Source organism: Aspergillus stella-maris (assembly GCF_047715825.1).
Source record: "Aspergillus stella-maris strain CBS 113639 unplaced genomic scaffold BDV14scaffold_1, whole genome shotgun sequence".
Classification (NCBI taxonomy): Eukaryota; Fungi; Ascomycota; class Eurotiomycetes; order Eurotiales; family Aspergillaceae; genus Aspergillus; species Aspergillus stella-maris.
The window spans coordinates 161804-184683 of record NW_027396795.1 but is presented as its reverse complement, the minus strand read 5'-3'; the positions used below and the strand labels follow the sequence as shown (position 1 = coordinate 184683).

General features: G+C 51.6%; 10 protein-coding genes across 10 annotated transcripts; 5 read left to right on the top strand and 5 right to left on the bottom strand.

The window, feature by feature from the left end:
- Positions 1-7: 7 nt before the first annotated feature.
- BDV14DRAFT_707 (putative HIT finger domain protein) lies at positions 8-1131 on the top strand. Its single transcript, XM_073777332.1, has one exon. It carries the CDS (start codon positions 108-110, stop codon positions 1023-1025), a length of 918 nt encoding a protein of 305 aa, XP_073633662.1. The 5' UTR covers positions 8-107; the 3' UTR covers positions 1026-1131.
- Positions 1132-3360, bottom strand: BDV14DRAFT_728 (putative glycerol:H+ symporter (Gup1)). The gene is made up of 4 exons (XM_073777380.1): positions 3031-3360; positions 2916-2983; positions 2288-2854; positions 1132-2239 (listed from the first exon to the last, which is right to left on the bottom strand). The coding sequence occupies exons 1-4, from the start codon at positions 3290-3292 to the stop codon at positions 1238-1240; spliced, it is 1899 nt and encodes a 632-aa protein (XP_073633661.1). The 5' UTR covers positions 3293-3360; the 3' UTR covers positions 1132-1237.
- Positions 3361-5410: 2050 nt separating this feature from the next.
- BDV14DRAFT_161721 (acylphosphatase) lies at positions 5411-6183 on the top strand. The gene is made up of 5 exons (XM_073766794.1): positions 5411-5473; positions 5530-5560; positions 5615-5627; positions 5683-5752; positions 5850-6183. Exons 1-5 carry the CDS (start codon positions 5456-5458, stop codon positions 6024-6026), a joined length of 309 nt encoding a protein of 102 aa, XP_073633660.1. The 5' UTR covers positions 5411-5455; the 3' UTR covers positions 6027-6183.
- An 864-nt stretch (positions 6184-7047) lies between these two features.
- BDV14DRAFT_186448 (alternative oxidase) lies at positions 7048-10715 on the top strand (the record flags this gene model as incomplete). Its single annotated transcript, XM_073770819.1, has 5 exons — positions 7048-7316; positions 7370-7660; positions 7715-8216; positions 8349-8391; positions 9175-10715. The coding sequence occupies 5 exons, from the start codon at positions 7048-7050 to the stop codon at positions 10713-10715; spliced, it is 2646 nt and encodes an 881-aa protein (XP_073633659.1).
- A 624-nt stretch (positions 10716-11339) lies between these two features.
- BDV14DRAFT_161717 (KAR9 family protein) lies at positions 11340-14973 on the top strand. Its single transcript, XM_073766793.1, has one exon. The coding sequence runs from the start codon at positions 11646-11648 to the stop codon at positions 14730-14732; it is 3087 nt and encodes a 1028-aa protein (XP_073633658.1). The 5' UTR covers positions 11340-11645; the 3' UTR covers positions 14733-14973.
- On the bottom strand, positions 14879-16062 carry BDV14DRAFT_594 (GNAT family N-acetyltransferase). The gene is made up of 3 exons (XM_073777112.1): positions 15470-16062; positions 15278-15387; positions 14879-15204 (listed from the first exon to the last, which is right to left on the bottom strand). Exons 1-3 carry the CDS (start codon positions 15858-15860, stop codon positions 15025-15027), a joined length of 681 nt encoding a protein of 226 aa, XP_073633657.1. The 5' UTR covers positions 15861-16062; the 3' UTR covers positions 14879-15024.
- A 168-nt stretch (positions 16063-16230) lies between these two features.
- On the bottom strand, positions 16231-17051 carry BDV14DRAFT_161715 (succinate dehydrogenase assembly factor 3). The gene is made up of 3 exons (XM_073766792.1): positions 16769-17051; positions 16579-16678; positions 16231-16499 (listed from the first exon to the last, which is right to left on the bottom strand). Exons 1-3 carry the CDS (start codon positions 16985-16987, stop codon positions 16426-16428), a joined length of 393 nt encoding a protein of 130 aa, XP_073633656.1. The 5' UTR covers positions 16988-17051; the 3' UTR covers positions 16231-16425.
- A 114-nt stretch (positions 17052-17165) lies between these two features.
- On the top strand, positions 17166-18654 carry BDV14DRAFT_161712 (S-adenosylmethionine-dependent methyltransferase). The gene has a single exon (XM_073766791.1). It carries the CDS (start codon positions 17224-17226, stop codon positions 18049-18051), a length of 828 nt encoding a protein of 275 aa, XP_073633655.1. The 5' UTR covers positions 17166-17223; the 3' UTR covers positions 18052-18654.
- BDV14DRAFT_578 (mRNA splicing protein SMD1) lies at positions 18333-19292 on the bottom strand. Its single transcript, XM_073777074.1, has 3 exons — positions 19152-19292; positions 19014-19063; positions 18333-18918 (listed from the first exon to the last, which is right to left on the bottom strand). Exons 1-3 carry the CDS (start codon positions 19163-19165, stop codon positions 18614-18616), a joined length of 369 nt encoding a protein of 122 aa, XP_073633654.1. The 5' UTR covers positions 19166-19292; the 3' UTR covers positions 18333-18613.
- Positions 19293-19416: 124 nt separating this feature from the next.
- BDV14DRAFT_161710 (uncharacterized protein) lies at positions 19417-22824 on the bottom strand. Its single transcript, XM_073766790.1, has 3 exons — positions 22043-22824; positions 20150-21985; positions 19417-20100 (listed from the first exon to the last, which is right to left on the bottom strand). Exons 1-3 carry the CDS (start codon positions 22400-22402, stop codon positions 19615-19617), a joined length of 2682 nt encoding a protein of 893 aa, XP_073633653.1. The 5' UTR covers positions 22403-22824; the 3' UTR covers positions 19417-19614.
- Between the last annotated feature and the right edge of the window lie 56 nt (positions 22825-22880).

The window sequence follows — 22880 nt, the reverse complement described above, 5'->3', positions numbered from 1 at the left end:
AAACATTCGAATGCGCGATATCGATAACAGCTTCATGTCCATCAAATTAATCCCGTCCGATCTATCCTTCCTCCCCAACCAACCAAACCCAACCACCCTCTTTCAAAATGTACCAAGTCGAAGTCCTCCCCAACACAAGCACAACAACCCTAACACCAGGCTGGACCTACGCCCCCATCCCGTCAAAAGGTTTCGACCCCTCAAAAGCTGCCCTCCCCACGACCGGCCGCAAACGCGGCATCCGCGATCCATCCCGCACAGACGTCTCCTCGCGCCAGGCGAACGCGATCGCGCGACACTTAGCTGAACTCGACCGCGAGAACCATCGCGATGTGGCGATTCCTATACCCGCGCGGAAAGATGGGCCGCGAGAGTCTGCGACGAGGGGGACGAGAACGAAAGTTACGAGTAATGTGAGGAGGATATTGCAGAGTCAGAAGACGTTTCGGAATTACTTGGATGATGAGGAGGCTGCGTTGGCGCAGGCTGGGTCTGGTTCTGGGAATGCGGCTGCAGCGGGTGCGCAAAGGGTACAGGGGGGTAAAGTTGCGAAGACGGCGACGAGTGCGGCGAGACGGAGCGCGACGCCTGTTACGACGCCTAGAGCGAGTATATCGAAGACTGCGAAGGATACTAAGAAGCCATCGGGTACAACTCCTACCACTACCAACGCCGCCGCCGCCGCCGAACCCTCAACCGAACAAGCCCAATCCGAAGACCAAGACCAAAAACCCGAGCAAGACCCAGACCACCTCATCAAATCCGAATACGACAACGACCCGCTCCTGAAATCGTATATCCCCTCTGCCCCGTCAGAGCGCATCATGCGTTTACTGCTCGCCGAGCCGCCATTGTCATATAACGCGTCGCGCGCGGGGCCGCCGATAACGGGGAGGTCGGCGCGGAAGTTCTGCTGTATTTGTGGGTATTGGGGGAAGATTCGGTGCCGGAATTGTCATCAGCGGACTTGTGGAATTGAGTGTTATAAGACGCATGAGGATTCGAGGTGTGGTGCTTTCTTCTAGATTTTGAGATCGGGGAAACTGGTTGTATTGTTATCTATCATCGGTGTTAATGGGTGTCTGGGAAGCGTTGCTTGAAGATTATATCCATGGTTTCTATGCTTGTTTATCCACTATTAATGTGTACTCTGTATAGTATATGTACTTATATCACCACAAAGACAGGACTTCTATCTGAGCAAGAGCCTCCCGGGGTGCTCAAACCCAGACCAAAATCAACACTTCATATCAATTCCAGCCCGTAGTTCCTCCTCCCGAATCTCAAACATCACCTGCACACCTACAAACAGCGCGCAGCACGCCGAGACAAGATAGACGAACCCGGCATAACTCCCCAATAACTCAGACAAAAGACCCTGGATCCCTTCCAGACCCAGCGCAAACCCAACTAGATTCGCAATCATCATCATGAGAATATTGCCTACGGCGCCGATACCGCTGATGACGCGGTACGTATTTGGTTTCGAGCGCCAGCGGCTAGCGGGGAAGAGGAGGCCGCCGATGACTTCAGGGAGGACGAAGAGTGTAATTAGCCAGCCCCACATGAGAAGACGCAAGTTGATATCGTGCCAGAGGGCAATGAATGTGAATACAACAAGGAAGTTGAAGATCTGGCGGGCCTTTGCGTAGAGGGGGGATGCGGGCTTGGTGCCGCTGTTTGGTGTGGAGCGGTTACTGCCACCTCCCAACGGGACGTACAGGTACCGGACGATCCAGCGGTTAAGGGAGCGGTGCCAACTGCGCCAGAAACCGAAGGCGGAGTAGTTGTTTGAGACGCAGCGGACCATGTTCTCGGGCGGGTCGATGCCGTCGACGAGGGCCCAGAGGCGGAAGAAACGCCAAGGGATGAGGAGCTTCAGCCAGATGATGTGCAGGTTGAAGAAAGCCAGCATGCTGAGTTGGCCGGGTTTGTACAGGGACCAGTTGGGGGAGGCGTTGGAAATTGCTACCGCGTAGATGAAGTGGAGTATTAACTCCATGGAGAGTAGGGTTAGGAAGAAGCGAGTTCCATACATAATTGTGCGGGTTTGCGTAAGAGACTGCGGTGCGTATTTCTGCTGGGACATGTAGTCGTTGAACGTCACGATGGGGCCAGTTAGGTATAGAGGCGAGTAGAGAATGTAGGCGACGTAGTTGAAGCCATTGAAGGCGGACGGCTCAGCGGGGATCTTGACCCGGTCACGCTCAGAAAGCGATGCCGGATCGAGTTGCTTCTTCTTATGTTCGTCAGATGGGTTCCATGTCGTTGGCGGAGGGAGACTTACTTCAATCGGACTGGCGGCGGGGAAGTCAAGACTCCAGTAGTAGTCCATATTGAAGCTGATTAGCCGTAAGATGGTGATCTTGAAGAGAACCTCCCATCTTGGCATCAGACCGCCGAAGCTATCCAGGTGTTGGGCCCATTGCAACAGAACGGACTGCTGGCCTGCTGCGTCCGCTGCCGTCCAGAACTTGACTATACGAGCCAGGGGGTAACCTTGGCAAAATTCGTTTGCGAACAAGGTGCCAATAGTGAATGTCCAAGTAGCCGCCGGAACAATTTTGCGAGGGAAATTCTTGGCGATTCTGTAGTTCAAGTATAGGATAACCAAAATCTTGATCGCGGATATACCATGGAGAGCCGTAATGAAGATCAGGGCAAAAAAGTAGTCGAATCGTATACGCCGGGCAGCTCGAGCGTCTGCTGTGGTACTGATGGAGGACACATTGTTGGCGCTAGATTCACGAGAAAAGTGCTCGTATACGCGGCGAAGAGAGGGATGGACGACTAGGAGGACGAGGAGATAGGGGATATTGTCACGGAAGCCCGAATATTGCGCGTCGGAGTTGTCCTACGGCGAGCAAGTTACATTAGTACTCAAACTGGCCAAGAGACTATGAAGCATTACTCACCACCTTCCGTCCTGGTATCCAGCCTGGCGAGAGCAGGTGGGAATAAGTTGAATAGGCAGGATGCGATTCTGCAGCAACATTAGCTCAGCTCGGCTTGTCGCTGAGAAAGGCTGACCTTGTGAGACACCAATGACAGTCTTGAACATCAGCGGAATCGCAATTGCAAAAACAGCATAGTAAACGTAAAACTCGAGCGTGCCCCATTTGGAGGGGGAGGCACGGTCGGCGACAGCATTGGGGCGGGCGTCTTTCGCGGAGCCGGATCGTGTGTCCTCAGCGGCGACCTTGACGGGAGTTTTGGCGGGGACCGTGAACCGCGTGTCCAAGGTATCAAGCGAATAGAGCCGCCGGAACCAGGAAAGGAATGAGAGAATCATCTTAGCGCCAGCATGTCGTGGTTTGAGGAGTAAATGAGTGTAGCTGAGGGACAGGGGATTATTGCGGAGAGATCGAGAAAAGCAGAGGATCAGGGGCGGCGGAGGTTCCGAGGTCCACTCAGCGTCTATACATTACTCTTGCGCTACCACAAATCACCATAACCTCAATTGCATTACTTGCCAGAGACTCTAGCTTGCTTCGCTACTCCTGAGTGGGGTCGCATGTTTTCAAAACCCATCAGCATCTTCGCTACCTGAAATCGACACCTTTAAGGCTTCGCCAACACGCGGCTCGCCCAGTGATATATGTGATGAGCGATGAGATTTGAGTCAAATCTGCAAGATCTCTCTTCTGATTCTGCTTGGAAATATTTCAGACATTGTTAGGTCAGCAGCGGCGTTTTCCACAGCTCTTACCAGTCGCCTCCGTTGTGGGCTTGAGGCAGCGCCGGTCGATCGAGGACTCGACCTTTTCTCTCTTCAATGACGAATATTTTTACCATTTGGAGCTATCGAAATTGTTGAGTCCTGAATTACGCCAGATTGTTTCAAGCCGAATGAACTAGACGTCTTGGAAGCCGTTGAGGGAGATCATTATCATACCATCGGTTTGGATTCGAAATCGAGACAGAAAACACCATTATATCTACACACAAACCATCTTCATTATTGAGAACTAGCCGGATTATCCAACAGCGCTGGCTGACGTGTAGCTATTCACCCTCTGGAAATGTGTCAACTGCCTTCTGGCTGCGCTGTTCAGATTGCTTCCTTTCCAGCTTAAATCTCAACTGTATCACTGATGGATAGTGCGAATCCGTGTCTACCACTGTCCGGCTAGCATATATGCACACAACCTACCAGGTACGCTGAAAAACTGATCTGTTCTTCATTTTCTCATATGCTCATGCTCTATGGAACCCTACATCTCGCTAAATATTATGGCTCTGTGACGGCAATCTGGGCCATAGTAACGACAACGCAAGGCTCAAGTAAATTTGCATAATCACCGAGAGCGCGCGAGTCTCTATAGTGTCTTCTGGATTCTCAGAAACACGTCGATTTGGACGAGACTAGTATCTCAAGAACAGATGCAGCTACCGTTTTGTGAGCAAGACCAGATCTTGTCTTACGTATTTGTGTGTTCTACATCGCCGATTGTCCGTCTTCATTCCTCGATATATTTGAAAAGAGTTCTAATAGGCAAGTTGGTTATGATAGAAAGCATGTTTCCCCTTGACGACACTACAAAAGCAAAGGGAGATAGCGGTCATCGGCGGAGATTCCTCATCAGTCGTGGTTTCAGGTGGCGATTCTCGCATTTTTATGGTTATGTAAGAAGTCTTAGACCGAATGAATAGGAGCTCATGCTCGTAGTCTGAGAGGTATGAACTTACCATAGTACCGTTACATCTTGATATCAAAGTACGTACTTTGATACTCTGTGCCCTGGGCTTCTGGCTGCATAGTAGACCCACATGACCCACCCCAAGCATCAAGCAGCGGCCCGAGCAACACGCTATTTGCCCTGCCAAAGTTTGGCGCCAGAGCCGCACTATTGCGAAGAGCCCTCAACGATTGCTCTTGGAAGCAGTACAAAAGTGCTTAGTTAAAGCTCCATACTCACAGTATACTCTTTCTAGCTGCCAGTGATTCCCATATAATGGGGCTTATGGTTCATTGGGTAGCAGCTATCACTTCGTGTACTTCAGGAACGGACCTGTTGCGACGCAATCTGCTTGACGGGCGACTCCAGACTAGTGCTACTTATTTTATACAAAAACCACTCTTGCTCTCTTGTATAGATTAGTGTCTTTCAGATTTCGATTCTTCACCGCGATAGCTCAGCCGAGAATGCCAGCCTTCCAAGAATCAATGCTGCGTATGTTATGATGTGCTCTCGACAAGAGAACAGCATTGTCGTCTAAAATATCAAACGTCAGGCTATTCCACTCAGCATATATAGCCCCAAGCGTCTCGATCCTCAATCAAGATAGAAACCATCTCGGTGTTCTTCCGACTTGGAAAAGCCATCGCCACAGTGGCCCGGAGGTTGCGCGCTAAACTTATCTAGGCTGCCCCTCGCCTGGACCTGGCGAGCGTCATGAACAAGAACAGCATCAACATTCATCCTACTCACCCATATACTATCATCAAATCAGAATGTCGACACCACAAAGAGTAAGTCTAAAAGTTGATTTTATAAGCTCTCAAATGATGTCGCTTACCATTCTCAGATTGCGTTCAAGGTACACGGCACGGTTCAAGGTAGGTCTTCAACTACTAGTCTCCATGCATCGATGTTTAAGACCTAGTCTGCAGGTGTCGGCTTTCGGTGAGCATAATCCTCAAGTAAAATTTGCATGATCCAGCTAATCATGCCATAACAGTGACTATACCATGAAGCGTGCTGTAGAGTACGGCTTGAAGGGCTGGGTGAAGAACACGGACTGCGGAAGAGTACGTGCCCGTTGATATCTCACTAGTTGAGTCTAGTTAGACCTTTTGGCGCTAGCTCACACTATACTCTCGTAGCAACTTACTGATTTTTTATTAGGTTGAAGGCGAAGCACAAGGTCCGGAAGATACGCTACAGAAGTTCCTCAAGGACATCAACACTGGACCAAGAATGGCGCACGTAGTGAAACTGGAGAACAAGAATCTTGCGTCAAGGGACGACGACGTTGAGTTTGCGCTCAGAAAGACATCAAAATCTACTTTTGAGACTCTTTGAGTCTTCGGTGTGCTATCAGAGCAAGTACTACTGCTAGGTAGCCTGGTCTTCAACCGGAGTAAATAATAATGAACATCATCCCACTCGATAAGGGATTCAAGAGAATCTGTTCTTAGTTACGAGTCTTAGCCTCTTGCTTTCAACATCATGAGCAAAGCATTTTCAATCCTAACATAACCTGCGTTATCAGCTACTCCTTCAGCTCGCTAGTCCGTATTGCACCCTGGCGGCTCCGACACGGCGGCTCCGACTCGCCGACGACCAGTGAAAGGCTATTGACGTCACGGGTCCGATCGGCGATGCGAAGCGCGAAGCCCGATTTGTTCTCGGCCTCTGTGAGTCAACTCAAAGTAAGCAAATCCCGCTTCCCGGGTTCGTCCGTGGTCACGCGGCGAGCAGCAAACCTGATAGTACCGTATCTAGATAACATACTTGATTCTTACAACCCGTCGAGCAGGACATAGACTTTGGCATCAACTTAATGGGAAACAAGTGAGACTTGATTCTACTTCTCAGATGCTTATCCTACCCTTCTACAATTTCACAGACTCAAACTACAAGGCTTTTTCCCCCGGGGTGGTGGCGACGAAGATCGTACAAAGCCTGGTAACGCCCCGTAACTCAAATACGATGCCAGGCCTGGAATACCCCCAGGAACGAATCGGTCCCAGTTGACTGGTTCATCAACGAAATTCTCAAACCCCTTGCCTCCCTCAGCCACCCTCTGATATGGTTCTTCGGTGAATGAGGACTGAGAACTTTTTTCTTGTCTATCGGCCCGTGACTCTGGTTGCGGAGACCTGGCGGTTCCGATTCTTGCCTGGCCGTGTTTGGGGCTATTGAGTTTTTCTTAGGGCGTTCCTTACTATTGGGAGCCGCGTAGATATAAATACGAGAGTGCCTGATGAGAGCCTGGTTGTTCTTTTCTTTGTACATATCAAGCATTACTATCATCATCAATCAATATTACATTAAGGCAATTGAATCGACATTCGGTTGAAACACCACCGCAACCATCATCATGAATACGTTATCAACGACGGCACCCATTAGGGTCGCTGCTTTTCCTAAACAATACCTGCAGTTCACGGTGCGCACATATACGAGGGGCATGGCCACCACTGGCCTTCGATGCAGTACCCCGTTCTTTGTCAACAATCTGCAACATCACCACCAGCCGACAACAAAGCGATTAATGCACTCCACGCAAAAGACACAGATCAAAGAGTACTTCCCTCCTCCTGATGCGCCAAAGATTAAAGAAGTGGAAACCGCATGGGTGCATCCTGTGTAAGTGCCTACCCTACCAGAAAGTAGAGCATATGAGACTAACAGTGCGGTAGATACACCGAGGAAGAAATGCGCAGGGTTACTGTTGGCCACCGGCAGGCGACGACCTGGTCCGACTATGTGGCGCTTGGGAGCATTCGCCTGCTACGCTGGGGAATGGACTTGGTCACCAACTACAAGCATCCCAAGGAGGGCATGGAGCACGATGCCAGGTTCCAAATGACGGAATCCAAGTGGCTGACGAGATTTGTCTTCTTGGAAAGTGTCGCTGGTGTGCCCGGTATGGTTGGAGGTATGCTGAGGCATTTGAGAAGTCTTAGGCGTATGAAGAGGGATAACGGCTGGTACGTTAAGATTTACTTCTTGATGTCATTGAACTGTGACTAACATCTCGTCAGGATTGAAACACTTTTGGAGGAAGCATACAACGAACGGATGCACCTTCTTACATTCCTCAAGCTTGCTGAACCAGGATTGTTCATGCGACTGATGGTGCTCGGAGCGCAAGGAGTCTTCTTCAACGGCTTTTTCATTTCCTACCTTATCTCGCCACGAATTTGCCACCGTTTCGTCGGCTACCTTGAGGAAGAAGCCGTGGTCACCTATACTCGCGCCATCAAGGATCTCGAGGCTGGCAGACTTCCGGGATGGGAGAAGTTGGAGGCTCCTGAGATTGCCGTCCAGTACTGGAAGATGCCCGAGGGCTACCGCACCATGAAAGATCTGCTGTACTATGTTCGAGCCGATGAGGCCAAGCACCGCGAGGTCAACCACACACTTGGAAACCTCAAGCAAGCGGCCGACCCCAACCCCTTCGCTGTCAAGTGGAAGGACCCATCCAAGCCGCACCCTGGCAAAGGAATTTCGAACCTGAAGACCACAGGCTGGGAAAGAAACGATGTTGTCTAAGAGTTTCTGACGGTCTTTCGGAGTATCATCTGCGGGAACGGATGGGCTTTGCATTCAAAACAAAACGGCGCAATGGGCTGCAACAACATGGCATGGCGGACTCTCCTCTCTTTTAGCGCATAGATATCTAATGCTGAATTAATAATGACCTTGAACTGTTCAATTTGTTCTTCCACGGCTGGCGACGGATAGAAAGCCATAGAGCACTAAACCCAATCTGGCAGAGTATCCGCCGCCCCGGATTTCTAGCTGTCAGTCTCATCGAGTTTGTGCGTCGTCTCTCACATGCTCTTGTTGGTATTTACATTCTGACGACATGACTGACCAATGCGTGGCAATGGCCAGGTGTCAATAAGGCAGGTGCAGCTACCAAATGCAATGCGGTGTCATATGCCTGGTTCCCCCTGGCGGGATGGGGCATTGGGGCCGGACATTGCATGGCATATCCGCCGTCAGGGGCTGCCTCGGATGCAACAACAAACCCAGCAAAAGAAGCAAATACATAACGATCACAATGCCAACAGCCGGATTCTTCTAAGAAGGCCCGTCTTGCCTCCACAATCCTTCAATGCCCTTTTAAGCAGAGTTGAAGATCAGGCTTGCAGCGTTGAAAGGGCAGCGACGCTACTATCGAATAGTTTAGTTGACCCGCTTCTCCTTAGTGCCAAAAAAAGAAGTCCAAGAACCCCCCTTTCGAACGTCTCAAGTTTGTTCTCGCCTGCAGATCCGTCACGATCGCCAATTTCGTTCCTGTTCTGTTGAGGAGTCGTTCCTTATTTTTACTTCCGTCAGGCGTCATCTCTCTCATCCCGGACCACCTGTCCTTTCCCTCATCTTGCCGTCTCGCGATACACTATTTACAGCCAACCCTGCCTATACTCGCCAAGCGTGTGCTTCAACTTTCTCGCATGAAACAAGACACCGTGTTTGATCTACGTGACCATGGAAGATCCCGCCGACTTTGATACGATAGCCCCTCCTGTCCGAAACTCTTCGCCCTCACCCTCCGTCTCTCCAACGCCCGCTATCTCGTCGTGCCCCTCGCCAGTCCGAACGTTCTCCTCCATATCTTCGCTGTCAACGTCCTCCGGAGCTTCCGGTGATAACAGATCTTCAGTGTCGGTCTCGACGCGGAGACGGGGGTATATCCGCCCTCAGGGGGCGGAGTTTGCCGCCTCCGCAAAGAACCGCGAGAGTGTGATGAGCTTGGGTAGTATCGCACATCTGCAGTACTACTTTGCTCGGACAGGTCTGCTGGATGGGAAGGGAGGCCACGCGCGTGAATATAAGAAGAAAAAGAGGAATACGGAGGAGTTCCCGCAGTTACTCCTTACGCCGAATGCGCGGTTCACCGACGAGTTCACTACGAGTCCGACGGAGGATGAAAATGCATATTCAGGAGAGGAGGAGTTGGAGGAGGGAGAGGAGATGGAAGATGGGGAAGTCATGCTGCCACCTACGGTCAGCACCTACAGTATCAAGACGCACTACATCCCACCGCCACCGGATTTGCTACAGCTGCGACGAGACCTCTTGAATGCGATATGGAAGGCACAGACGGAAATTGATGCGGTAGCTAAGGATCAACCAGCTCCGGAGACCCTGCCCCCGCGGATCGATATCTCGCCAGATGGCGAAGCTGACGACCAGTCACAACGTCAAGCCGACCTTGCTGCGGCACAAAAGAGTTGGGACGAGATCCAAGGTATGCGCATTTTGGATGTTGTCACCCTTGCGATCCGCGCGGCGAAGATTTACTATACCACTCATGAATATCCCGAACGTCTGGCATCAATCAAGAGCGAGCGCGAGATCCGACAGAACCTGTTTGATGTGTTGGAAGTTTTGAAGAAGTGGGCGGGACGTACTTTTGCGGGTGGTCTCCGCGAAGACGAGAAGAAGGCTGTTCTAGGTTGGATGTCCGATGTGCGGGATATGCTCTCCCAAGAGGCGCAGTTAGAAGACGCAGAAGTCAAAGAAAGGGCAAGCTGGGTTTGGATCGAAGGCGACTGGACTGGTCGGGAACGGCAGCGAGAGGAGGCTTTCCTCGCTAGTCTGACTAGCCTGACGGGCCCGGACTTGTCACTGCCTCCATGGACAGAGCCTCAAGATGGTTCGCTGCCATCAGCATTTCTCGAGCAATTGCGCGACGGCCGCGACTTGATACGGATTCACAATACCGCAGTCAGGAAATCCAAGCGACCGTTTGGAGAAATCAAATCCTTCCATGAAGACGTTGCCAAGCCATATCGACGTGCAGACAACCTTCGGTATTGGATCAAGGCGGCCGAACTCCGGTGGGAGACCAAGCTGGAAATGGATGTGATGGGCGTCGCCAACAGCGATAGCGACGAGGCGTGGTACCAGTTCAACAAGGCAATTGCTGCTTGGTGCAAGGCCGTTCGGGAGGAACTCTCGCAGGATCTACGGGTGTTGAGGAGGCGAGCCACTGCAGCTAGCGTTGACGGACTGCTTGTTAAGACGACGTGAAAGTGTCCGCTTTTCCGTTCATAGCGATCGCGTCCGAGATGGCTGGGGCAGGAATGCTGGGGGGGTGGCTATTGGGACCACGTAGTGATTTGATTGAGGATGACGTTCGTTTGCAGTCCACACTGCCTGTATTTGATACCCCTTACTCGTCGATGACAGTTATGCGATGAGAGTTTGGTGTTTGCTGCACCCTTGTAGTCTAAATCTGCTACAATATGCCAAATGATTGGTCAATACATATATACCTTGTTAGTCGAGTCTTGCCTCCTGAGTATTCATTAGTACACCGGTACTAAATTTGTATGCGATATTTACTGAAATAGCCGGGGAAAACTGAAGTGGTTCCATGGGATGGGCATGCCTGGTTCAGGTGCGCTACCAAGAATGCGCCCTACACAAATCCCTTGAGCAGTAATGGGAGAAAATCGAGAGCAAGAGCAGGACTTATTTATCGGCTATACAAACAAGAAGGAGTATCGAAAGGAGCTTAGGCCATCCCCTTAATGGACCCTCAGCAAGGTCAGTAAGAATACTATTGGCACTTGGGCAGTTGGTGGTGGCGATCGGCCGCAGTGAAGAACTGTAAGGAAATTGTAATTAAACGACTTTATTAACGATTTCTCCTGCAAGTCTGCACCTCTCCTGCACCTCTTTCGACTCAAACCGAACCTCGAGTGCCGTATCTACTGTACCATGTAGTCCGGTCTCAGATCAGAAAGAACAGCTCATCTTCTCGCCCATCACCCCACTCTCTCTCTTTTGCGCTCTTTCTCTCCCAACGCAGCATTCTTATAGGGGCCCGGCATACCTTCAGGCAACCAAGCATTCCTCGCCCAACACACCGTTGTATCATAGCCTTTGTTCCTTCCCCCCAGTCAATCCTCTAGCCCTCCACATTCTCCGGGCTAGAGCGACTGAGCGAACGTATCGATGCGTGCCATCTTCTCTGCCGCTAGCTCTCACTCCCATTCCTCGGACGCCGCCCCAGACACGGTCACGTCCCCGGCCGCGCCCACGTCCACGACCACGTCGCAAGCTTCTCCTCCGCCACCGTCGCCTCGCTCAACAACACAACAATCAGCTACGCCCTCCGTCTCCGTCTCCTCCCCGGATGAACCGGCCACTCCTCGCCGGATCAAGTCGAAATCCTCACTACGCAGCATCCGAAGCATCGGCAGTATCGGCAGCAGTCTACACGAAGACGAGTACGACGATAATATCAGCCAGTCCGATAAGTCGCTTATCCGCCCGAACATCCTCCGCCGGCTATCGCCTGGTCTTGCGGCACGCGTGAAGCTCCTCGACGGCAGCGCCAAAACAGCAGCTCAGTCTCGGCACGCCGCGCTCGTCGGCAGGATTCCAGAAGAGCAGATTAAGGAGCTGGACAGTCTACACCAGGAACGCTCAATTAAGGTTGAGAAGAAAGGGCGCGTGTGGAATGGGATCTCGTTCGTCAGTAGTAAACAGAAACATCATCAACAACATCTCGATTTACCCCTGGACGTGCCAGAACCACCGGTCGCAGACGCCGTCCCAGGGTCGGAGCCCGACGAGGACGCCGCCACCACCGACGCCGACCGTCTAGATACAGAGGAAGTTGAACAAGAAGGGGAGGTGGACGACACGCCAACAACCATGTCTGTTGTCGGGCCAGCCCCAGCGCCGCTGGGCGGCCCCGAGATAGGTGGTTCTAACTTGGAAGACCAGACCGAGCCGCAGACAGACTACGAAAAGTTTATCCAAAAAAGCAACGAGCTTGAAGCGTCCGGCGCGCCGCCCCCGCCCCCCAAAGATTCACCTCCCGTTTCATCGAGAGCGTCAACGAGCAGCCGATCATACTTTAATCCTCGTGGTCTGTCACGCACGGAGTCAATATATTCGTTCTCTCGATCTTCATTCAGCAACCAGATCTCTCAACTTACGTCGATCGCCCTTCCGCAGCCGTCATCGCTCGAGGCTAGCATCGCGTCGATATCTAATGCTCCTGCTGCAGTCAAGGCTTTGACTGGTGCTGCCGAGCAGATTCAAATATGGATCAGGAAGGCGTTCGGTGTGCTGAGCGGGCTGGACGCGGAGGACGATGTGGAGTGGGCGGCTGCTGGAGGGCGCGAAGGTCTCGACGAGGTCGACAAATCGATAACAAAATTCGAAAGCCTAGTGAACGTTTATGTACGAGCCATCGAGGATGTACAATTGCGCGAGGATATCGGCAACGTTACGACCGAGGGCTTGGAGACGATCGTCAGTCAGATGGACACGATCTTGCAGAGCTGGGCTCAGATCAAATCAAGACTTCGAGCAGTCAAAGGTCAGGTGGAATTGGCAATGGAATGGGAGGAACTGTGGAATAGTGTTCTCGGGGACGTGGACGAGGAAGTCGAAGCGCTGGAACAGTTGGTCTTTGAGATGGAAGCAAAGCGACACTTTAACTTGGCGAACCAGGATTCTCCGAGTCTGGACATCAACGAACTGGAAACGATCGTGGAGGAGACACCGTCGAACGGCCGGATGTTTGCGAACAAGAGATCCAGCATGGGATCTCTCTATCCTGCGCCGCCTGCACTCGAGAAGCCGATCATCCAAACTCACCAAGATGATGCGAATCACTCGAACCTTGTCCAGCTTTTCGCCCGTCTCCAACCGTTGCGCGCGTCGCTCGACTTCTTGCCGATGAGGCTCTCAATGTTCGAGTCGCGGGCGGAGCAGATATTCCCATCCGCTTGCGAAGAACTTGTAGACCGTCGCAAGAAGCTCGAAGAGGGTTACAAGAACCTGCAAACAGAGGCTGATTCGCTGCGAAAGGAACTTGAAGAAGATCGGTGGATTCTCGTCTTTCGCAATGCTGGCTCCCAGGCGCAGAAAATGTTCGAGTCTGTTGAGCGAAGCATCGCCAAGCTGCAAGAGGGCCTGGAAACGGGCATGCACTTGAACAATCCTTCGGGAATGACGAGTCGGATCGAGAGCTACGAGGCAAAGAAGCAACATTATGTTCCTGCTATCGAGCGAGTGGTTACGATTACTCAGAAGGGTGTCAGCGACAGACTTACCGTGAACGGCGAGATTCTGCGGCTGCTAGCAAGCATGGAGTCCAAGGTCGACGCTTTACGAGCTAGTATCAAGGTCATGGATTCGTCGTTAGAAGATATTCAAGACCTGAGGACGCAGCACCTGCGTGACTCTATCTCCACCGTCCTTACGATGGACAGCCCGGCAACTGGAAGCCTCGTCGATACGCCAGGCAGCTCGCCAGCGTCGTCGATCATCATGACGCCTGCAAACAAGTCCACAGCTCCATATGGATCATCCAGTCGGCGCGGTAGCTCTGTTGGCTCTACTGCTCGAACATCGACCGGTCGCCGTGTTTCAGGACTACCTCAGCTCGCGTCAAACCTGAGCAGCAGGAAATCGAGCATCCCCAAGACCACATTAACAGCTCCTTCTCCGACGCCAGTGAGGACGATTCCGCAGCCCACGCTCTCCCCCGCGATGCTCAACCGACCCCGATGGAACGGCAGCACCAACACAAACGATTTAGATATCGGGCACAAGCACAAGTGGTCGCCATCATTCCGCAAATCAACTACCCCCTCTCGCCCCGCACGCCCATCCTCAACAGTCCCGCCCCGTGAATCTGCCTCTCCCATTCCCAGAGCAGCAAGCCGTATCTCCAGCCGCTTGACTTCACGCAGCCCGGCACGCACAGCATCTCCCTCACCCGGCCGCTCCATCTTAGATCCCCCACCATACAGCAAACTCCGTCGCCCAGGCGGTATCGAGAACATGAACAATGCCCCTCGAAGCCGACAAAGCTTTGCAGGAACACCGTTTAGCCGCAGCGTATCGCAAGATCAAAGCTCTATTCCTGAAAGTCCCACGAAAGGAGCCCGTCCTGGAACAGCACTCGGGCACTCGGGAAGCCGTCGCATCAGCTTGCTGCCTTTGCCGAGGAGCAGGAAAGATAACAATGTGCCGGCAACAAGGAGCAAGCTCGCCGATCGACCTCCGTGGCGCGGGTAATCTGTTGCTCACCTTCTCAATCCTATCTCGATTCATCTTCTCTTCATCTCCCTGTATTATCCTATCCAACCTCTTTCGAGTTGTCCGTTGTCAGTTGTCAGTGTCACTTGGCAGATTGCTTCGTTTGATGATTCCCCTTTCGCAGAGATACCACAGATTCAATTCAGATACCAGATACCTGCCTGTGATTTAGCGCAATGTTATTGTATTTTAATTAGCATATTATTTACATCTTATCCTCATAATCATATTAGGTGTATGATAAGCCTGCTTCAATTCCATCCTCTTAACTTCAATTTACATTCCCCGTCAAATCCTTTCCAATAATCAACGCGTCCACCAACTCCTCGCTATTCGCTAACCGGGCACACCTTGGTACCCGCCCAATAACACTGAAACCCAATCTATCCCAGATCTTCACTGACGCAACGTTGTTCTCGAAAACAAGGTTGAAGACGGAGTACTTGTACCCCTGCATTCAACAATTAGTGATAACCCTTCTCTCTGATGAAGAGGAGAAGGAAAACAGAAGGAAAGGGACATACCAACAACGGCGCGTAATGCAAATACGCCTTCCCCATAACCATACCAACACCCTGATTCCTCGCTGCCGAGGTCGTAAGAAAGCCCGCGTTGCAGACGTGCGAGCAGCGGCCTGATACCATAGTTAGCACTAGGCCTGTGCTATGTTCTTTTGGGCAAAGAAAGAGTGAAAAAGAAAAGGAATGGACACTTACCAGGATAATTCGGCTTAATATAAAACGTCCCCAGGCACTCTTTTTCCCAATCGTGTTCCTCATCCAACCCCTTCTCCTCCGATCCCTCTCCAGAATCAAGCAGAGCAACAACCCCCAAACACCCAAACCAGTACTCCCCGAACTTACTAAACTCCATGGCCTCTTCCATGGGATATGTACATCCCTTTTCGATCTCCGTGGAGAATTCCCCGTGGAGGAATTTTAGGAGGGATTGGGGGAGGGAACTGGGGCCTGTTGTTATGGGATGGAGGGTTGCTTTCTGGCCGCTTTTCAGGGTTGTGTGGATTGGTTGTGTGAGTTGGTTCTTTGATGTTGTTGGGACAGGGGGGGGAGGGGTTCTTGTGTCTGGGTCTTCGAGGATGGAGGGCATTTTGGCTGATTTAGCCGAGGAAGGACCTTAATGAGAAGAGAGGAAGGAGAGAAGAGTCTGGTGGATGTGGTGCTGGGCTGCAACTGTATATGCTGATTGCAGAGGAAGTATATAAAAGGACGATGTCACCTGCAGGGCGCGCGATTGACAATTTTACATCTCCAGTTCTCCACACTTGGAGTTGGGAAATGGATCCTTATCGATGCTAGTGCTATTATTCGCTGATGACCAGTTAGTAACGCATCGAAGGTCGGATTATCTCCGCGGTCCAACAGAATGGCTCTAGTGTTAGTCAGTTAGCTTGCTATTTGGTTTAGTTATGGACCATGGCTGGGCAAGCCTCAGGCTACACCTCTGTGGCGGATGTATACTTGGACCTTTATTTGATTAGGAGCTTGCATCGTCATTGGAAAGTTCAACAGAATGGTATATACAGGAGAAGTCTAGCTAATGTACAATCAATAACTTTCTACACCAATAGTTCTTCCGCACCAAATATATCTCGCGGCACGTCATCCTCCATACCGCATCAATCGCACCATACCCGCAATTGATCCCATAGGACCTAATGCTCCTCTCCATCGCCGTTCTTGTTCTGGATCGTTTGCATCAACTCATACAATTGCCCAAGTTGTTGGTCTGTAGTTTGCAAATCCAACCGTTAGCCACAAATGAAACCCATGCGCCAACAGCGAACCCAGAGGAAGACAAAACATACCACTCATCTTATCCAACTTGGCCTTATCCAGCTTGTCCCCCTTCCACATATCCCCCTCCAGCTTCTGTGCATACAACTGCCACTCCGTAAGGAACCCGATCTGCAGCAACAAGAACAACGAAGAACTCATTAGCCACCGCCGCACGATCATACCCATTCCATGCAAACACCCCAGGGAAGATGAACGTACAATATGCAACGGGTTCTCCGTACTCTTATGCGCCCTGAATTCACTCTTCACATATGAGTCGCCCAGAATGCGCATTTCGGGGTCGAGCTTCCGGCGGTGCACGCGGAGGATGCGCCGGTAGAGCGGGATGGGCGGAAGGAGGGCGAGCGCTTCGGTGAGGGAGGCGCTTGAGCCGATGTTTGCGGGGGAGGCGTAGAGGAGGCGGGTGAAGGCGCGCATGGCGTTTTACTTGGTAAATGGTAGCTAGGATGGTAAAGGTTGGGCTTGACCTGGAGCGTGGGATTTCAATCGGAGACGGGACGGAGCCGCGGTTATCGATTGCGGCGTCGAAGCTCAGCGATGCGCTGCGGAGAAATTTGTCTCCGCATATTTTATTTTCTACATCTACATACGTACCCCTCAACCCCTCCTATCCCATTCAGACACACTTCAAAAGAAAGTGAACAATAGAAAACATGCTCCCGACACCAGATACATCCCACGTCTCCTTCGACACAATCTACGAGCCGTCCGAAGACTCGTACCTCTTCCTCGACACGCTCTCATCAGCCTCCGAATCCGCCTGGTTAAAGGAGCGCTTCTCGACACAGTTTTCACTCTCCCCATCCCCTCTCCTCCTCGAAGTCGGCTCCGGTTCTGGCATCGTCATCAGCTTCCTAACCGCAAACTCGCACCTTATCCTCGGCCGCAGCGATGTCCTCTCCCTCTCAACAGACGTAAACGCAACAGCATGTACCGCGACAAGAGAAACAGTGCGCAAGGCTGTGGACGAGCGCCAAACGCAAACGAACATAACAGATGAAAAAGAGATTGAGTCGCTCGGCAAGGGACCTAAATCAACTATGCTCTCCGTTGTAACAGGAGACCTTACGACGCCCCTCCGCCCCGGATCAGTTGACATTCTCCTCTTCAACCCGCCCTATGTACCGACCGAAGACTTACCGGCTATACCCTCCGATACAAGTAACGATCAAAATACAAGCACGCTCTCCCGCTCCGCCAAATTCGAGCGCGAATCGTATTACCTCTCTCTAACCTACGCGGGCGGGCATAATGGCATGGAGACGACAGATCGGCTGCTAGATGCTATACCTGGTGTTCTTGAGCCGAGCCGGGGCGTAGCGTATGTTCTGCTCTGTGCGCAGAATAAACCGGAGGAGGTCAAGGAGCGGATAAGGGGATGGGAAGGGGGTGGAAAGTGGAGGGCCGAGAGTGTGGGCAATAGTGGAGTGCAGGCGGGCTGGGAGAAGTTGGTTATCGTGAGGATTTGGAGGGAGGAATGAGCCTCCAGGTATTTAGATTGAGTGTGGCAGGGTGGAATGGGTAAGGTTATGATTGATGATGTTATGATATAGATCAGAAGCATAGATACTGGTACAGATATGAGCATAGACATAGATGGAGTTGGTAGATTTCTTTTTTGATTATTTGTAATATGCGACTGGCTTTATTGAGGTTTTGGGAAGTCGATGGTCGCAATTCGCACCGGAATCGATCGAACATATGCCTCGGTTTCCTGGAGATAAAGGCCATCAAGTCTCGTTCGGATGCTCGAAGCGGACGACAAGCATGGCCTGTTTCATCGAACACTCCTGATAGGGCTCATCAATTGTTGCCGTCATCGCCCAGAAATCTTCCCTAAGCCTTGAGGCCTCCTTTTCTCAACGAACAAGGCGTAGCCGTTAAATTGCCGTAAGCCCGCTTTTCCGCTTCGAACCGAACGTTAACGACGAAACCGCGCACCGAGCCTCACAACCATGCAGGAAAAAAAGGCGACAGAAACAAAAACAAACTCCGCATCCAGAGATACCGATCCCAAACACGAAATGAATTCTCCGCATTGACTTAGAAACCACGACCGCGTCCCCGGCCCCGTCCACGTCCTCGCCCCCTCATACCCCCTCTAGGCCCACCGCGCCCACCACGATCGGCCTCCTTCCGCGCCTTGTTCTTCGGCTTGGGTGTGTCGTCAATAAGCAGTGTATCAAGCGGCAAACTGTCGGGCAGGATAAAGTAGCGGATCGTAGAGCCGCGGATGTTAATCGTGTCGAGGGAGATCGGGTCCCGGCCCTTCGGGGTCATCTTGACGGTGCGCAGCGACGTGTTCATTTGGGGGGAGACGGAGGTGATCGTGCCGTGGAGGATTGTTCCTGAAATTGTTACTTGGGGATGGAATTGCAATTTGGGGTGTATGTGATGCAGAGGGAAGTGGGAGGTTTGGGGGTGAAGGGCAAGTCCGACGTACCATTCTTCAACTCAACCGTGACGGTTTCGTTGGCGCATTTCATGAGGAATCTATTGCCATGATTAGCTTCCATCTTCTGTCTTGGATCTGGGACTGAAGAAGAGAGCTCTTTGAGCTCGCGACGGGATTTTAACGCACCGGACGAGCTTCATGATGGCGGTTGTTCGCGACTTCGCGCGCGAAACACAGAATTCAAAGGAGTTGCCGCGGAATGGGTATGAGAACGGTCAATATCCGGCCGTCTGCGGTGTTCGTTGGGTGTTTGGCTCTGGTCTGGAATTATGTCGTTCATTTTACCTTGATCGCGGCTCATCAGAAGCTGACTGACCGCCAAGTCACGTGATACCGGTATTTTACTTTTACTACAGGCTGCAGCACGAAAGACTTATAATTTGGTTGTCAATTTGTGAACAATCAGGAATTGATTGGCTATGTAGCAAAAGAAATCCATACTCATAAACACATAAATAGCCATCGATGGCGTGAAATCGCTTAATGGTATCTTGCAGCCAACAACTGAAGAGGTAAGTAAGACAGATTCACCAACGCCCGTTGCCCTCGCTTAGCCACGCTCATAGATAGGAGAAAAAAAAGGAATCAATCACAGAACGCCATGCCGGGCCTTGAAAATAGCAATCTTGTCGTCGTAAAACAGTATCTCCCTTAGCCGGAACGATACGCGCTGTCGCCCGCATTCGTACTCCGAGGCATCGTCGTCGTCTAGTGATCGGCGATCCTCATCATCCGAGTCTGAATGTGAGTCGTCTGTTGTGACGGCCTCATCGTCTTCGTCGGATTCTTCGTCGTTTGTCTCAGATCCGGCCCAGGGTTCTGGACCGGGCACTAAGCCGTCACTTGGAGTGTCATCTGGTTCGGAAAGGTCATATTCGGTGCCTTTGCCTTCGAGGAGTTCGTAGCATTTGTTTTGCATGCCGAGATAACTTATACTAATCTCGGGACGGAGGGTAACGATGTCGAGAACTTGCATGGCGAGTTCTTTCAGGTCGAGGTGGACGGGGCGGATTATGTGGGGGATATGGAGGGCGCGTAGTTGAGGGATGTTAGGCAGTCTTTGTAGGAAGTAGTGCTGGTTATCGTTAGTAGGGTACCTTGGCTTGGTTGGTTAGTTGGCTTACCCATTCTTTGGAGTCTATGGTCATAGAGAGCTCCCTCAGCTTGGGCATTCGCCCGCTTGTGATGAAAGTAATGATTTCCCGCGTGAACATCCACTTACGCCATCGGGTTGTACCGATTTCTGCCCCTGCCGTAGAACGTTCAGTGCTATCGACTAACAGCTTTCTCAGACTCGCCCGATGCGGCCGTATGATGTTTCGATATATTCCCTCAATATGAACGGCCGAGTCATGCATCGGAGCTCCATGAAGGAAAACAGTCTCAAGCGTGTCCGGACGGAGAGTATCCTTGATAAAAAGCAGTAGATAAGTGGAGACGGCATCTGTATGAATGTGCTTGAGATTCAACTGATGCTCTGTCCCTTTGTCTTGAACCGCATCTTCTTTCCTGCCGGGCTTGGAGCTAGCTGATGAAGGTGCAAAACGGCGACGGAGGGCTCTCCAAAGCTTTTCGTGACCTTCACACCGAAGAATTGTGAGAGTAGTAACTCGAGTCCAGTCGATTGTATCTAGTAGAACTGGCGCAGAAATAGGCACACGCTCCAATTCAAGGACCTCTAGCTTCAGGTTCTGTTGATCAGAACCAGGACTGAGGTCGTATGTCGATCTCGAAGACCGTTTTGAGGTCTCCCTTGGGGCCTTGGACTCAACAGATTGTATTTGTTGCGCTTCTGGACCATTGGCGGAAGGGTTATTTCCAGCTGCCACAGTAGTTTGAGCTTCGACCAAGGTCTGCAACGGCGTCGTATCCAGAGTTTGTGAAGCGAGTGCATGGATAATAGTGTTAACAGAAGCCGGGGTCTCTGCTTGGACGGGAGTTTCAGAGACATGGTTTATCTCACTCTTTGCTAGTTCTCCCTGCTTTGAGGATTCCCGACCAGGGCGACCGGACCAGTTCAATATAGCTCCAAGCACTCCGCCAGCCTTTGGCCACCCAGCCACGGTTGTGGAAACAATATGATTTTCATGTTGCGAACCTTGAGGTTTCAACCAGTCGGCCTGATAAACCTTGGATGAGATGCCGATGCGCAACTCCCTCAGGCGATCCCGAGATCGTTTGATGAGCTCGGCCGTCTCCTCGAGATACGAAGCTTCATCAATGTCAAGAACGCTCAAGTTCTTCAGCGGCGGTAGTATCGAGAGCGAGGGATATTCTACATGTCCGTATTTTCGGAAAAGCGACGAGCCAGTAACGGGCGGAACTGTGATATTCTGAGTCTCAGGAAGAGTTAATGAGGAAGTTGTAGGGACTCCTGATAAAGAGCGTATCGTATTTTCAGAGTTATCGTGCCACCGTATCCAAACGTTCTCGAGACGACACTCATGTCCCAGTCGGTCTGCGAGTGATGCTAGCGCAATCCATACATCTCTTACGACGCCAGTTGGCATGTCCCAGATGAATGTCTCCAAGTTGACCATGCGAGCCACAGCCAGCGCAACGAGCGTGCCGAGCATCTTGCCAGTTTCTTTATTGACTGAGTACTCCTGGACCCAGTCCGGTGGACCGTTGCCTACCGAGAACTTGCGCGTGTACTGTGCAAAGTAGTTTCCACGGCGGACTTTCCCGGGACCTGGCTCTGTATGTGGTTGACGGCTGTCACACCCACACTCGGAGCATGGACGTCTCGCATGCGTAACGGGTGATTCACGGAATATGTCCGCTCCCATAACCAATGTTGCCAGACCGTAGGACAAAGCATCAACTCCCGCGGGGTGATCTGATTGTGGGAAAGCGTCCGGCCATACGATATCAAATCGGGAGTACATCTGAGGGACGGCGAGAGAATGGAGTGCGGAACAGGTGAGTGACAATGATGTCAGATCATTCGTGTGAGTGACCTGGAGACACAGTGTACGGTTAGTATAAAGCATTGCATACCGTCCGAGGGCACATACCTCTTTGATAATATCTTGTAGGATGTCGATGGGGAGATCCAAGAGGTTTAACTTCTTCGGTGGTTCTGGGATCTCTTCGATTGGTGCTCGTGTAGGCTTCACCGAGGGCATTTCTGACTTCTTGACGGTCTCATTGACAACATTCGGAATTGGCGGTTCTGTCGTAGGTACTGTTCGTTTATTCTGAACGGGGAGCTTGGTGACGACAGCATCTTCGCCAGTAGCTTGTAGCGTCTCTACCAGGTGCTCGGTGTCTCCCAGATTGGAGCTCGTAGTCGAGTCAAGGTCGTCTTCATCACACACCTGATCCAAATCCGATATAGCCCCAGCATCGGCATCATTGTAGCTGAAGTCGGCCATCGTAGCGGGATGACACTCCGTTGGTTTATGAAAGCGGGAGCATGCGAAGGATCGAATCTGAACGAAGCGAAGAACAGACCAGCTGGTAGAGGAAAGGAGAACCCGCTCCTAAAAGCCTGCAGATGAGTTGGAAATCGGCGGCGGTTGCAAGTGGAATGAACGAGGCTGGATCGGAAGCAAATGATGAGCACTGAGCAGAGTGGATCAGACGCGGCGGGAAACACTGGCAAATAAACCCGTCTAGAACCGCCCAGGTAAAGCTACCAATCACAGATGGCAGGGCTAAGGCGAACAGCGAACCTGTGTTCCAGCTGAAGTGGGGGGTTCATCTGGCACAGACAGGCAGACAGGCATGAGTCAGACGCTGCCTTGACATGACTTGGTGAAGGGCCAACTTCAGGAAGACGTGAGGAGGTTTCTGGTGACAGCTGTTGTGCAGGAGCTGCGGCGGGGCTTGGGCGGATTATTGGATTGCTGG

Excerpts from the sequence above, each read along its gene's own strand:
- BDV14DRAFT_707 (XM_073777332.1), top strand. The coding sequence starts at position 108 with ATGTACCAAGTCGAAGTCCTCCCCAACACAAGCACAACAACCCTAACA.
- BDV14DRAFT_578 (XM_073777074.1), bottom strand. Across the intron at positions 18,919-19,013 it reads CACGGTTGAGTTGAAGAATG|GAACAATCCTCCACGGCACG; the intron begins GTACGTCGGACT and ends TAACAATTTCAG.
- BDV14DRAFT_161712 (XM_073766791.1), top strand. The coding sequence starts at position 17,224 with ATGCTCCCGACACCAGATACATCCCACGTCTCCTTCGACACAATCTAC.
- BDV14DRAFT_161715 (XM_073766792.1), bottom strand. The coding sequence starts at position 16,987 with ATGCGCGCCTTCACCCGCCTCCTCTACGCCTCCCCCGCAAACATCGGC. Across the intron at positions 16,679-16,768 it reads CGGAGAACCCGTTGCATATT|ATCGGGTTCCTTACGGAGTG; the intron begins GTACGTTCATCT and ends TTGTTGCTGCAG. Across the intron at positions 16,500-16,578 it reads CAAGTTGGATAAGATGAGTG|ACCAACAACTTGGGCAATTG; the intron begins GTATGTTTTGTC and ends TGCAAACTACAG.
- BDV14DRAFT_161721 (XM_073766794.1), top strand. Across the intron at positions 5,753-5,849 it reads AGAACACGGACTGCGGAAGA|GTTGAAGGCGAAGCACAAGG; the intron begins GTACGTGCCCGT and ends ATTTTTTATTAG.
- BDV14DRAFT_161717 (XM_073766793.1), top strand. The coding sequence starts at position 11,646 with ATGCGTGCCATCTTCTCTGCCGCTAGCTCTCACTCCCATTCCTCGGAC.
- BDV14DRAFT_161710 (XM_073766790.1), bottom strand. The coding sequence starts at position 22,402 with ATGGCCGACTTCAGCTACAATGATGCCGATGCTGGGGCTATATCGGAT. Across the intron at positions 21,986-22,042 it reads TACAAGATATTATCAAAGAG|GTCACTCACACGAATGATCT; the intron begins GTATGTGCCCTC and ends CTGTGTCTCCAG. Across the intron at positions 20,101-20,149 it reads CCATAGACTCCAAAGAATGG|CACTACTTCCTACAAAGACT; the intron begins GTAAGCCAACTA and ends AACGATAACCAG.
- BDV14DRAFT_594 (XM_073777112.1), bottom strand. The coding sequence starts at position 15,860 with ATGCCCTCCATCCTCGAAGACCCAGACACAAGAACCCCTCCCCCCCCT. Across the intron at positions 15,388-15,469 it reads TATTAAGCCGAATTATCCTG|GCCGCTGCTCGCACGTCTGC; the intron begins GTAAGTGTCCAT and ends CTATGGTATCAG. Across the intron at positions 15,205-15,277 it reads TGCATTACGCGCCGTTGTTG|GGGTACAAGTACTCCGTCTT; the intron begins GTATGTCCCTTT and ends TGTTGAATGCAG.
- BDV14DRAFT_728 (XM_073777380.1), bottom strand. The coding sequence starts at position 3,292 with ATGATTCTCTCATTCCTTTCCTGGTTCCGGCGGCTCTATTCGCTTGAT. Across the intron at positions 2,855-2,915 it reads GGATACCAGGACGGAAGGTG|GACAACTCCGACGCGCAATA; the intron begins GTGAGTAATGCT and ends TGCTCGCCGTAG. Across the intron at positions 2,240-2,287 it reads CCGCCGCCAGTCCGATTGAA|AAGAAGCAACTCGATCCGGC; the intron begins GTAAGTCTCCCT and ends GACGAACATAAG.